At 46.4% G+C, this 13,828-nt stretch overlaps 1 protein-coding gene across 1 annotated transcript in view; it reads left to right on the top strand.

The window, feature by feature from the left end:
• Nucleotides 1–24: 24 nt before the first annotated feature.
• Nucleotides 25–13,828, top strand: part of LHFPL4 (LHFPL tetraspan subfamily member 4) — a 30,104-nt gene continuing 16,300 nt past the window's right edge. Inside the window, exons 1-2 of the mRNA XM_036870312.1 lie at nt 25–179; nt 1,100–1,582. Of these exons, the coding sequence (XP_036726207.1) occupies nt 1,177–1,582 (406 nt within the window). The 5' untranslated portion in view covers nt 25–179; nt 1,100–1,176. The remainder of the gene's footprint in view (nt 180–1,099; nt 1,583–13,828) is intronic.

Below are 13,828 nucleotides of genomic sequence, written 5' to 3'. Positions count from 1 at the left end.
GCCGCGCCGGTGCCCGAGAGCTCGCGCCTCCGCGCGGGAGCGCGCCCCGGGGAGAGCCCGAGCAAGATGGAGGCCGCGCCGAGGCCGCCGCCTGGGCCCGGGAAGCCGCCGCTCGGAGCGCCGAGCCGCGGCGCCTAGGCCGTGCCAGTCCCGGACCCACTGCTCCGGACCGGGCCCAGGTTGGTCTCCCCGCACCCCCTTCCCGCGGCCGCAGCCTCCGCGCGCGTCCGGCCTGGGCGCGCGGCAGCCGCTCCCCCCCCCCCCCCCAACCCCTGGCCCTACCCGGGCCCGGCCGCTCCCCCGCGCCCCGGGGACAGCCCCTGCCCACTGCCCGCCCCTCGCGGCTCGGGCTGCCTGCCGGCGCCTGTCCCTCATCCCCTTGGCCTGGAAAACCTCTCTCCCTGTAGCCCTGGCCCGCCAAACCTAGGCTCCCCCCAGCCCTGTCTTCGGAGGGACCCTCCCAACCCCCCCCCGCCCCGTGTTCAGACCCTGCGGCCCCGGCCCCCGATGTCCCTCTAGCCTCATCCTGGTTCCTGCACTTCGCCCTCCCTGTCCCAGCCCCCATATCACCTTCCCAGTCCCCTGGCACTAGCCCCTTACATCCCCTTCTTACCCCCTCGTAGAAGCGCCCACCCCCCTCTCCACAGCCCCTTTCTAGACACCCAATACCAGACCTCCTTTTACCCTGAACACCAGCCCCCAGATTCCCTTCCGAGCTCCCTGTAAAACCCCGCTGCTAATTCTCCGCTGCCGGTCTCCAGCCTCCATTCCATCTCCCCACGGTCCCCTCTTACTTCGCCGGTACCAGCCCCCAAGCCCCCTCCCCAACGCCACCGTAACCACTTTCTAGCGCCCCGCCTCCAGCTCTCCTATGCTCCTTCCAGCTCCCTCATCCCAGCCCCCCAACTTTCACATGGCCTCTTCCTATGTCCCTGAATTGGAGATGTTTGCCAGTCTCCCCCTACCCTGACACCTTCCCAGTACTCTCATGACCCCCTCCTAGCTCCTCCATACCAGCCCCCGGGTCCCCTCAGCTCCGCCTCAGGCCCCGCCCTCGCGGGTTCCTTGGCTCAGGGTCGCTTCTCGCGTGCGTCCCCAGCTCCCGCCCGGCAGCCCGGCGGTCGGTCCCGGGCCGGCGGCCCCCGCAAGCCGCCGCCGGCCCCGCCCCCGGGCACCATGCTGCCCTCGCAGGAGGCCTCCAAGCTCTACCACGAGCACTACATGCGGAATTCGCGGGCCATCGGTGTGCTATGGGCCATCTTCACCATCTGCTTCGCCATCATCAACGTGGTGGTCTTCATCCAGCCCTACTGGGTGGGCGACAGCGTGAGCACCCCCAAGCCTGGCTACTTCGGCCTCTTCCACTACTGTGTGGGCAGCGGGCTGGCGGGCCGCGAGCTCACCTGCCGCGGCTCGTTCACCGACTTCAGCACTATCCCGTCCGGCGCCTTCAAGGCGGCCGCCTTCTTCGTGCTGCTCTCCATGGTGCTGATCCTCGGCTGCATCACCTGCTTTGCTCTTTTCTTCTTCTGCAACACGGCCACGGTCTACAAGATCTGCGCCTGGATGCAGCTCTTGGCAGGTAGGGGAGGGGCGGGGGTGGGACTCCTAGAACAGACGCTGAGGAAGGGGCTTCTTCCTTCCAGGACCCCTTCTTGGAGGAGTCAGAGACAGATTCTGCTCCTCTGTCTAAAGACACACCTCCTTCGCTGACTCTAAGCAGCCACTGGGGAGGGGATTCTATGAGAGAGACACCTTGGGGCAGAGGGCAGAGCCTTAGAACTGGGTCTATAGGTCTGTGTGCTTGGATGTGGGCAGATTGCGTTTATTGATGGGTGAGCATTATGTCTGAGTTTCTGAGGGTCTCTGAGAAAGAGACCCTTGGCTCTTAGGGGAAATAACTATCTGAATGAGGAGTTATTCTAGGTGTGAGAAATTTCTGTTGCACTGAAAAAAGCATGAGGGGCTTCCCTGGTGGTCCAGTGGTTAAGATTCTGCGCTCCCAATGCAAGGGGCACGGGTTTGATCCCTGGTAGGGGAACTAAGATCCCACATGCCACACGGCGCTGCCTAAAAAATTAAAAACAAACAAAAAAATGAGATGGGGAATCAAGAGATCTGACAGTGACCTTTAACTTGCTAACGTTATCAATTTGGATGTTTCACTTTACTTCTCTGAGGCTCAGTTTCCTCACCTGTAAAACAGTGGAGAAGAGTCCAAGAACTCATGAAAGAGTAATTTATAAACTATAAAGTTGGGAAAAGATGGAGGGTGGTGGTAAGACAAAGCTGTCTCTAGTGTCTGTCCAATGTTTGAAGTGTAGGTGGTTGACAACACCTGGCAACATGGGCCTCTGGAGAGCAGATCTCCAGCCTCCCACCCCCACCAAGGCAGGAAGGGTTCTGGTGCCATGCCTAGTGGGAATGAGTCTCTGGGACCCTCTGAAATGTTTGGCTAAGACAGACACCTTGCCCTAAAAACCAGAGAAGGGCCTTTTGGGAGTAAGAACTGCTGAGACAGTTTTCCAGGATCCATTAGAGTCCCCCATCACTGCCTACCTTTCAATCGAAGATAGATTTTGAAGATTCAGCGACTTGGGCATTTGCCTAATTGCAGGCAGGGAAGAGAGTTGGGCTGAGGACAGTTGGGCCAGGGGATGGCAGGGATGGAGGAGGAGGGCCGATGAAGGCTGGTGAAGGAAAAAGTTTAGAGCCTTCCAGGGTTGAGAAAGAGAAGGGAAAATGTGATGATCATGCAGCAGAGATGGTTTTTAAAAATAAGCACCTCAGGATATTCAACAAGTGTCAGCCCCTTCAAAAGAGACCTCCTGAAGAAGCTGTTCTGTCACTTGCTGATGGTTCCACACCTCAAAACATTGTAGGAAACTGTCTTTTGGATTGTGGGGTGTATACTCTTGAACATCGTCCTTGAGGGGAAACCTCTATTTTTTTAAAAAAAATTAAATTATTTATTTTTGGCTTCATTGGGTCTTCGTTGCTGCGCGCGGGCTTTCTCTAGTTGCGGTGAGCGGGGGCTACTCTTCGTTGCGGTGCACGGGCTTCTCATTGCGGTGGCTTCTCACGTTGTGGAGCACGGGCTCTAGGTGCGTGGGCTTCAGTAGTTGTGGCACGCGGGCTCAGTAGTTGTGGCTGGAGGGCTCTAGAGTGCAGGGTCAGTAGTTGTGGCGCACAGGCTTAGTTGCTCCGCGGCATGTGGGATCTTCCTGGACCAGGGATTGAACCCGTGTCCCCCTCATTGGCAGGCGGATTCTTAACCACTGTGCCACCAGGGAAGTCCCAAACCTCCATTTTTTAAAGGAGGACTATGATTTTTGGAAATGGCCAAGTGTAGAAAACAATGGATGGGAGTTCCCTGGTGGTACAGTGATTAAGACTCCACGCTCCTGATGCAAGGGACCCGGGTTCAATCCCTGGTCAGGGAACTAGATCCCACATGCGTGCCGCAACTAAGAGGTCGCATGCTACAACTAAGCAGCGCACCAGCCGCAACTAAGGAGCCCGCCTGCTGCAACTAAGACCCAGCACAACCAAATAAATAATTTAAAAAATTAAAAAAAAAGAAAACTCAATGGGTGATCAAATTGAGAATTGTCACTTGAGATGAAACCAAGGTGTGAAGGCAAAATCATGAGGCTGGTTTGCTTCCCCAAGAGGACTGTTACAAATGCTGGGAGGAATTTCTAGCCCGTTGGAAGAACTGTTCAAACTCCCAAAAGGACTACCTTGCAGAAGGCAGCATTTATTCGGTGTGGACATTCTAGTGGGCTTGCTCCAACTGACTTAGATGGAGGTCTTTTAAGATTTTGGAGAAAGTGAGAAAGGAGAATTGTAGGATGTGGGACGTATCTCCATATTTATCAGTACCCAGAAGGTGATTTCCATTCTACTCTTAAAGGCGAGCTGGAAAGAATATATGCTCAGCTGGAACTCCCATTTCCTGAACCTTAATTTGTAGTCTGCAGATGGGTTGCTGACCTCTTGGCCTTCCAATTCTCTCTAATCCATCCAATTCTCTATAATCCATGTGGGTTTAATCTTGGGGATTTGATGAACTATCCAACAACCCCCATGTAAATATAGAATTTCAGGGATCTTAGAAATCAGCTCCTTCAAACCCTGCCTTCCTCCACCCCCATTATAGAGAGACGAAACTGAGCCTAGAGATGTGAAGGTCTTACCCAAAGTCACACAGCCAGTAATAGAGTAAACTAGTCATGACTCCTGGTCCAGCGCTCTTTCCCTTGTGTTTCGCCCCACCTCTGAGGGCAATTATCAGAGCTGAGCAGTTCATTGTATTTTACTTAGAGATTTCTGAGCTCTGGGTAAGTGACTGACTTGCTTTGCTTAATAAAGGGCAGAGGTCAGGGGCTTCCCTGGTGGCGCAGTGGTTAAGAATCCGCCTGCCAATGCAGGGGACACGGGTTCGAGCCCTGGTCCGGGAAGATCCCACATGCCACGGAGCAACTAAACCCGTGCGCCACAACTACTGAGCCCACGTGCTACAACTACTGAAGCCTGCGCGCCTGGAGCCCATGCTTCGCAACAAGAGAAGCCACTTCAATAAGAAGCCTGCGCACCGCAATGAAGAGTAGCCCCTGCTCACCGCAACTAGAGAAAGCCCAAGCGCAGCAACAAAGACCCAATGCACCCAAAAATAAATAAATAAAAATAAATAAATTTATTTAAAAAAAAAGGGGCAGAGGCCAGAGCACTAGACTACAAGTCGTGGGATTGCGCTGGTGGGGAGGGTTGTCTTAGTTAATTCTGCCTGTGACTCACCATGTAGTGTTAAACAACCACTTTTTAGCTTAAATCTCAGTTTTCTCATCTGTACAGTGGGGGACTAATCAGTCAGATTAGTAGATTTAAAGTATCTCTTTCAGACCTGTGGGGTTCCTAGAATAACTCTTTCACCAAGATCATTCCACTCAGAAAGTGAGAAATCAGTCATCCTCAGAGAAACTGCAGAGAAACAGAGGGCCTTGTTTGTATCAGATAAAAATTAGAGGGACTTCCCTGGTGGTCCAGTGGTTGAGACTCTGCACTTCCACTGCAGGGGGCACAGGTTTGATCCCTGGTTGGGGAACTCAGATCCTGCATGCCATGCAGTGCAGACAGAAAAAAAAAAAAAAAAAAAAGAGAATTCCTGTTGTATGGTTCTTGTTCAAGTGAACATTTACTCACGCTGTTTTTTTGGCCATGCCATGCAGCATGTGGGCAATCCCTGCTCTCAGGAAGCTTACCATCTAGCTGAATCGCTATATTGGTCAGCAATCTTGCAGTGAAAAATGACAGAAACCCAACTCAAGCTGACTTAAGTAAATTAAAATAAGGTAAAGAGGGTAGTGTTTTTGGCTCACATACAATAAAAGTCAGGAGTACTGGCTTCAGGCACGGATGGATCCAGATGCTCAAATAACATCATTAAAAATCAGTCTCTCAGTAGCATGGACATATATACACTACCAAATGTAAAATAGATAGCTAGTGGGAAGCAGCTGCATTGCACAGGGAGGTCAGCTCGGTGCTGTGTGACCACCTAGAGGGGTGGGATAGGGAGGGTGGGAGGGAGATGCAAGAGGGAGGGGATATGGGGATATATGTATACATATAGCTGATTCACTTTGTTATACAGCAGAAACTAACACAACATTGTAAAGCAATTATACCCCCCAAAAAAGTCAATCTCTTGGGACTTCCCTGGTGGTCCAGTGGCTAAGACGCCGCACACCCTATGCAGGGGGCCTGGGTTTGATCCCTGGTCAGGAACTAGATCCCACATGGTGCAACTAAGAGTTTGCATGCAGCAACGAATATCTCGAGTGCCAGTGCAGCCAAATAAATAAATAAATATTTTTAAAAAATCAGTCAATCTCCATTTCCTGGTTCCTCTGTGTTGGCTCACTTTTAAGTTCACTTCTCTCTTGAAGGTGATAAGTAAGGCTACCAGCAGCTCTGAATTTACATTCCTTCAGCTTAGCAATGCCTGTGGAAAAAACAAACAGCTTTTATTCAATGGTTCCAGCAAAAGTTCCAGGGCTGATTCTGATTGTCTAGCTTTGGTCAAGTGTCTACCTCTTAATTAATCAGTGTGACTTTGTCTAAGGTCTCGGCCACATACCCATTCCTGGGACACATGAACTGATAGGGGAGAAAGATAAATTCCCACAAAGGGAAATCAGGTGTGACCACTGGAAGAGGGCTACTGTGGGTTAGACAAGTGCAGACAGAGGCCTCATCCTGGACAGTCTGAGCACTGATACGTGCTCAGCTTTAGGTGCTGTGCAAGCCCAGGGCAATTGAGGAGGATACCGCCTTAGCTGGGAGGTGAAGCTTGAGTGGGGCTGGGTGTGGACAGGTGTGAGCTGTGAGAGAGCATTCTGAATGGAGAGGAAGATCATGGAGGGAGAGACACAGCGGGGAGAAAGCCACATCTGGCTTGAGCGTGGCATCCATGTAGGGGAGCAGCAGCGAAAGAGGCCAGGAAGGAATGACGGGGCTACAGTGTGCAAGGCTCTGAGTACTGGGTCAAAAAATTTGGATTTAATCAGCAGGCAGTTCGAAGCTACTACCACTGTTAATAATCAGGAAAAAATAGTTAACATTTTCTGAGCCTTTACTATATGCTTGACCACATGCATACTGTCATTGAATCCTCACAACAATCCTATGGGGTAGGTACCACTATGAATATTTCATAGATGAGAACACTGAGCCTCTGAAAGGAAAGAGTCATTTGTCCAAGGTCATACAGGGGGTAAGTGGTGGAGCCAGAATTGTAACTCAGTCTGTCTAACTAGAAAGCCCAAGGATTTATGAAGGATTTATAAAGGAACATTCAGGATGGGAATAGAGACAGGATGAATTTGCCTGAAGAGTCGAACGCTAAGTAGAGAGGCTGGGAGACTCAGGTGGCTCTTTGTGGAGTTAGGGGTCAGCTTTTCTTTTCTAAAAGAATTAATTAATTTATTTATTTTTGGCTGTGTTTGGTCTTTGTTGCTGTGTGTGGGCTTCCGCTAGTTGTGGCGAGCAGGGGCTACTCTTCGTTGCGGTGCGCGGGCTTCTCATTGCGGTGGCTTCTCTTGTTGCGGAGCACGGGCTCTAGGCGCACGGGCTTCAGTAGTTGTGGCATGCGGGCTCAGTAGTTGTGGCGCACGGGCTTAGTTGCTCCGCAGCATGTGGGATCTTCCCAGACCAGGGCTCGAACCCGTGTCCTCTGCATTGGCAGGCGGATTCTTAACCACTGCGCCACCAGGGAAGTCCCGGGGGTCAGTTTTTCAAGGCTTCTCAGGATATCTCTGCTACTCTTTACCTGGTCTTTCCCATCTTTGGGGTGCTAGACACTTTCACATTCGTTATGTCATTTACTGTTCTTCTGTTAAAATGACTTGCCCTAAGGTCACACATCTAGTGAAAGGAGGAGCTGAAACTTCACATGAGTCTAAATGGATCCAGAACCTGTTTTTGCCCCTGAATTGGAGCACAGGACGTGAATACACAGATTACAAGTTACAACTGTCAGGTGTATGTACTCATTGTTTACCTGTGGGCTGAGTGAGGTTAGCCAAAGGGAGGTTGCTGGCTGGAGTAGAGACTCAGACTGGAAGCCTGGTCGAGGGTCCGAGGGGGCAGTGTGGGGAAGTGGTGGAGGACTTAGAATTCCCACTTTGCCACTTCCCAGCTGTGTCCCTTGGATAAGTGGGTTTCCTGTCTGAGCCTCAGTTCCCGTATCTGTAAAATGGAGGTGATTATTGTACCTACTTCAGAGGTCATGGAAAGAAAGAAATGAAACCATGCGGCTGAAATGCTGAGTATGGTTCCTGGTATATAGTGAACAATCAGTAAATGGTCACTGTTATTCTTGTGACATAGTCTGAGTGAAGAGCAGCTTGTGAGGGGTCCTTGCTATTCAGGTGAAAGACTTTGGACTTGCTGAGATGATCAAAGGCCTTAAGAAGTCATAGACTGTCAGCTGGGAAGGGTCTTACCAATCAGCTGGCTCAACTCCCTCGTTGTACAGATGAAAAAACTGAGTCCCAGAGAAGAGACAAGTCCATGCTCACAAAGTGAGACTCCTCTATCCACAGAAGGGAGGTGATTCTGACCACATTTATTCAGTGTCGAGAGCCTACTATGTGTCAGGCGCTGCCCAGTGCTAGAATCACTGTGGCAAACAGCACGTGTGGGATGGAGTGGGAGCTGGGGAGACTGATGGTGGAGGTGGCAGCAGGGGCTGGTTGGTGAGCCAGAGATGAGCATCTTCCAGCCTTCCAGGTGTGTGTCCTAAATCATCAGGGGTCTCTGAGGTAGGAGCAGCAGTGTCACGACAGCTTAGAATATGCATCCACATCCCTCCCCACTTCCTTGGGTTATGTCTCAGACTTGGTTTGGGATTTTATTCATCCAGTGAGTCTTTGTTGTATGTGGTGATACTGCTGAGCACACTGGGGGAATTTCTTTCCTCCCACTCTTGTTCCCTCCCTCATTTTCTTGCTCCCCCAATTCTCCCTTCCTTCCTTCCCTCCCTCCCTTCTTTCATTTTTTGCTTTGCTCCTTCTCCCCCTATTCCCTTCCTTTCTTTCTCACATCAGTCCTTTACTGACAGCCTCCTCTGTGTGTCAGGCTATGCTAGGCTCAGGGAATCCTGAGTAAGAGTCCTCGCTCCCAGGAAGCTCATAGTCTAATGGGAGAGGCAGGAAAGAAATTGGATCATCACACTATGGGATGACACATGAAATGATTGAATCATGCAAGGGTATCTTGGGGGCACACACTTCTGACACATTAAGGACAGCCAGAGAAGTCTTCCAAAAAAGTAACAGCATTTGAGCTGAGTCTTAAAGGATGAGAAGGCGAACCAGGCAGAAGAGGCAGTATGATTGAAGGTGTGGAGGAGGGAAATAGCCTGGTGTGTTTTGGGCACCAAAAACAGTTAGCACAAGGGGAGGTGAGAGCTGAGACTGGGAAGGTGGACGGGGGCTGGAGTGCGGATGCCTTCTAAGCCATGGTCAGGAGTTTAGACTTTATCTATAAGCAGCAGATAGTTGTTGACTTTTTTTTTTTAATCTTTAAAAGTTTTTCCAGACTTTCATTTACTTTTTGGAAAAGTTAATACATGCACATGAAACAAAATTCAAAAGCTAAAATGGTGTTTAATCAGATGTAAGTCTCCTCCCTGCCCTCATTTCTCAGTGATCCTCCCAGAAGTCTCCTCCCAGGGGCAACCATTTTTACCATTTCTTGAGTATCCTTTCCAAGAAATCCCATAAATATACAAGCAAATGCAAACTATATTTTTAAAAAAATAAATGGTATATTAGTTATCTATTGTTGCATAGCAAATTACCCCAAAACTTAGTGGCTGAAAGCAACAAGCATTTATTATCTCTGTTTCTGTGAGTCACAGGAATTTGGGAGTGCTTAGATGGGTAGTTCTGGCTTGAGGTGTCTCATGAAGTTGCACCCAAGACCTTAGCTGGGGTCGGCTGGAGGAGACCTCAGAATGAGTGCTCTGAGAGAGAGAAATAAGAAGGTATGATGCCCAACCCCCCTTCTTTGGTAATAGCTTTATTGGATTTAAATCATATGCCACACAATTCACACATATAAAGTGTACAATTCAGTGGTTTTTAGTATATTTACAGAGTTGTGTAACCATTACCACAATCAATTTTAAGATATTCACATAACCTCAAGACGCCTTATATCTGTCCTTTAGCTATCTCCCCTTAAGCCTACCATGCCCATCTTTTCCATCCTCTAAGCAGCCATTAATCTACTTTCTGTCTATTAAGCCTGTTCTGGACATTTTGTATAAATGGAATCATATAATATGTGGTCTTTGTGATTGGCATCTTTCACTTAGCATAATGTTTTCAAGGTTCATTCATGTTGCAGCATGGGTCAATACTTCATTCCTTTTTACAGCTGAATAATATTCCATTGTATGGATATACCACGTTTTGTTTATCCAGTCATTAGCTGATGGACATTTGGATTGTCTCCACCTTTTGGCTGTTATGAATAATGTTGCTTGAACACTTGTGTACAAGTTTTTGTGTGGACACATGTTTTCATTTCCCTTGGATATATTCCTGAGAGTCTAGTTGCTGGCTCAGGTGGCAACTCTACGTTTTGAAGAACTGCCAGATTGTATTCCAAAGTGGCAGTACCATTTTACTTTCCCACCAGCAGTGTGTGAAGGTGCTTAGTCATATCCTCACCAACATTTATGTTATTATCTGACTTTTGGATTACGGCCATCCTACTGGGTGTGAACTGGTAACTTGTGGTTTTGATTTCCATTTCCCTAATGATTAGTGGTGCTAAGCATCTTTTCATGCGCTTGTTGGCCATTTATATACCTTCTTTGGAGAAACACCTATTCAGATCCTTTGCCCATTTTTTTCCTTCCAGTTTTATTGAGATACAGTTGACATACAGCACTGTGTAAGTTTCAGGTGTACAGCATAATTTGGCTTAGTGAACATCCATCATCTTATATAGATACAAAATTTAAAAAATAGAAAATTTTTGTGTGTGATGAGAACTCTCAGGATTTACTCTCTTAACAGCTTTCATATATAACATACAGCGGTGGTAATTATATTTTTCATGCTGTACGTGACATCCCTAGCACTTATTTACCTTATAACTGGAAGTTTGTACCTTTTGACCACCTTCATCCAGTTGCCTCTCCTCCTACCCCCACCTCTGGTAACCACAAGTCTGTTCTCTTTTTCTGTGGTTTTTTTTTTTTGAAGTATAATTGACCTACAACACTATGTTAGTTCCTATCATACAACATAGTGATTTGATATTTCTATGTATTTCAAAATGATCACCAGGATGAGTCTAGTTACTGTATGTTACCATATAAACATAATATATATTTATTGACTATACTCCCTACACTGTACATTTCATAACCATGACTCATTTATTTTGCAACTGGAAGTTTGTACCTTTTAATCTCTCTCACCTATTTCTTTCCTCCCCTCATTCTCTTCCCCTTTGCCCATTTAAAAATTGGGTTATTTTTCTTTTTACTATTGAGTTGTAAGAGTTCTTTATACTCTTGTTATAAGTCCCTCATCAGATATATGATTTGCAAATATTTTCTTCCATTCTGTGGCTGTCTTTTCACTTTCTTGATGGTGTTCTTTGAAGCACAAAAGTTTTAAATTTATACAAAGTCCAGTTTATCTTTTTGTTGTTGTTGTTGTTGCTTGTGCTTTTGATGTCATTTCTAAGAATACATTGCCAAACCCAAGGTTACAAAAATTTACCTCTGTTTTCTTCTAAGGGTTTTATAGTTTTAGTTTTTACACTTAGGGCTCTCATCCATTTGAGTTAATTTTTGTATATGGTGTAAAGTAAGGGTTCAACTTCGTTCTTTTGAATGTGGCTCTCCAGTTGTCCCCGCACCGTTTATTGAAAACAGTGTTCTTTCTCAACTGAATGGTCTTGGCACCCTTGCCAAAAATCAATTGACCATGGGTTAATTTCTGGACTCTCACTTCTGTTCCATTGATCTGTATGTCTATCCTTATGCCAGTAACAGTCTGTCTTGATTACTGTTGCTTTGTAGTGAGTTTTCAAATCAGGAAGTGTGAGTCCTCGAACTTTGTTCTTGTTCACGATTGTTTTGGCCATCCCACTGCCTTTTTTTTTTTTTTTAATTGAAGTATAGTTGATTTACAATATTGTGTTAGTTTCACATGTACAACAAAATGAGTTACATACATATATTTCTCAGATTATTTTCCATTATAGGTTATTACAAGATATTGAATATAGTTTCCTGTGTTATACAGTAAATCCTTGTTGCTTATCTATTTTATGTATTGTAGTAGTTTGTATCTGTTAATCCCATACTCCTAATTTATCCCTCTCCCCTCCTCCCTTTCCCCTTTGGTAACCATAAATTGGTTTTCTAGTTGTGAGTCTGTTTCTGTTTTGTATATAGATTCATTTGTATTATTTTTAGATTCCACATGTAAGTGATATCATATAATATTTGTCTTTCTCTGTCTGACTTCCTTCACTTTGTATGATATTCTCTAGGTCCATCCATGTTGCTGCAAATGGCAATATTTCATTCTTTTTTATGGCTGAGTAATATTCCATTGTATATATATACCACATCTTTTTCATCTTTTCTGGATTATGCCCAGGAGTGGAATTGCTGGATCATATGGTGGCTCTATTTTTTCTCTTTTAAGGAACCTCTGTACTGTTCTTCATAGTGGCTGCAACAATTTACATTCCCACCAACAGTGTAGGAGGGTTCCCTTTTCTCCACACCCTTTCCAGCATTCGTTATTTGTGGACTTTTTAATGATGGCCGTTCTGACCAGTGTGAGGTGGTACCTCATTGTAGTTTTGATTTGCGTTTCTCTAATAATTAGTGATGTTGAGCATCTTTTCATGTGCCTATTGGCCATCTGTATGTCTTTTTTCAGAGAAATGTCTATTTAGGTATTCCGCCCATTTTAAAATTGGATTATTTGGTTCCTTTGCTATTGCGTTGTATGAGCTGTTTACATATTATGGATATTAACCCCTCATCAGTTACATGGTTTGCAAATATTTTCTCCCATTCTGTAGGTTGTCTTTACATTCTGTTGATGGTTTCTTTTGCCTTGGGAGACTGATCTAAGAAAATATTGCTATGATTTATGTCAGAGAACCTTTTGCCTATGTTCTCTTCTAAGAGTTTTATGGTGTCGTGTCTTATATATAGGTCTTTAAGCCATTTTGAGTTTATTTTTGTGTATGCTGTGAGGGAGTGTTCTAATGTCATTAACTTACATGCAGTGGTCCAGCTTTCCCAGCACCCCTTGCTGAAGAGACTGTCTTTTCTCCATTGTACATTCTTGCCTCCTTTGTCGTAGCAAATGCCTTTTATGTTCTAATCTCAGATATCACAGACCACTTCTGCCACACTCTATTGTTAGAAGTGAGTTACTAAATCCAGCCCACATTTAAGGGGAGGAGAATTCAGCTCCTCCTCTCGAAAGGAAGTATATTTAAAAAGTTGTGGACATATTTATAAACCACCACAAATGGTAGCATACTAAACACTTGGTTTGTCTTGCTTTTTAAATTCAACAACACATCTTGGAGATTGTTCCAGATCAGTGTACAGAGAGCTGCTTTTTTTTTTTTTTTTTTTTTTTTTTATGGCTGCATTGGGTCTTCGTTTCTGTGCGAGGGCTTTCTCTTGTTGCGGCAAGTGGGGGCCACTCTTCATCGCGGTGCGCGGGCCTCTCACTATCGTGGCCTCTCTTGTTGCGGAGCACAGGCTCCAGACGCGCAGGCTCAGCAATTGTGGCTCACGGGCCCAGTTGCTCCGCGGCACGTGGGATCTTCCCAGACCAGGGCTCGAACCCGTGTCCCCTGCATTGGCAGGCAGATTCTCAACCACTGCGCCACCAGGGAAGCCCTGCTTTTTTCTGAAGAGCTGCATAATATACTTTTGTGTGGATGTGTCATCTTTTACGTAATCAGTATTTAAGTTATTTACAATATCTTGCTATCACAGTATTTCAGTGGATAACGTTGTCTATAAATAATTTGATACATATGTAAGTATAAGGATAAAATAAAGACCTAGAGTGGAATTGCTGGATTAAATGGTCTTTACGTTTACAGCTTTGACAGATCCAGTCATAGTCTCCTCCGTGCAAGTTACGCAAAGTTACACTTCCAGCAACAATGTATGAGGGTACCTGTTTCCCTGCATTCTTGCCAACTGTGTTATCAAATATTTTATTTTTGCCAAACTGATGGGCAAAAAGTACTC

The sequence above is a fragment of the Balaenoptera musculus genome, chromosome 11 (assembly GCF_009873245.2).
Source record: "Balaenoptera musculus isolate JJ_BM4_2016_0621 chromosome 11, mBalMus1.pri.v3, whole genome shotgun sequence".
Lineage (NCBI taxonomy): Eukaryota > Metazoa > Chordata > Mammalia > Artiodactyla > Balaenopteridae > Balaenoptera > Balaenoptera musculus.
The sequence above is the reverse complement of the archived record's forward strand: the minus strand, read 5'-3'. Positions and strand labels throughout refer to the sequence as shown.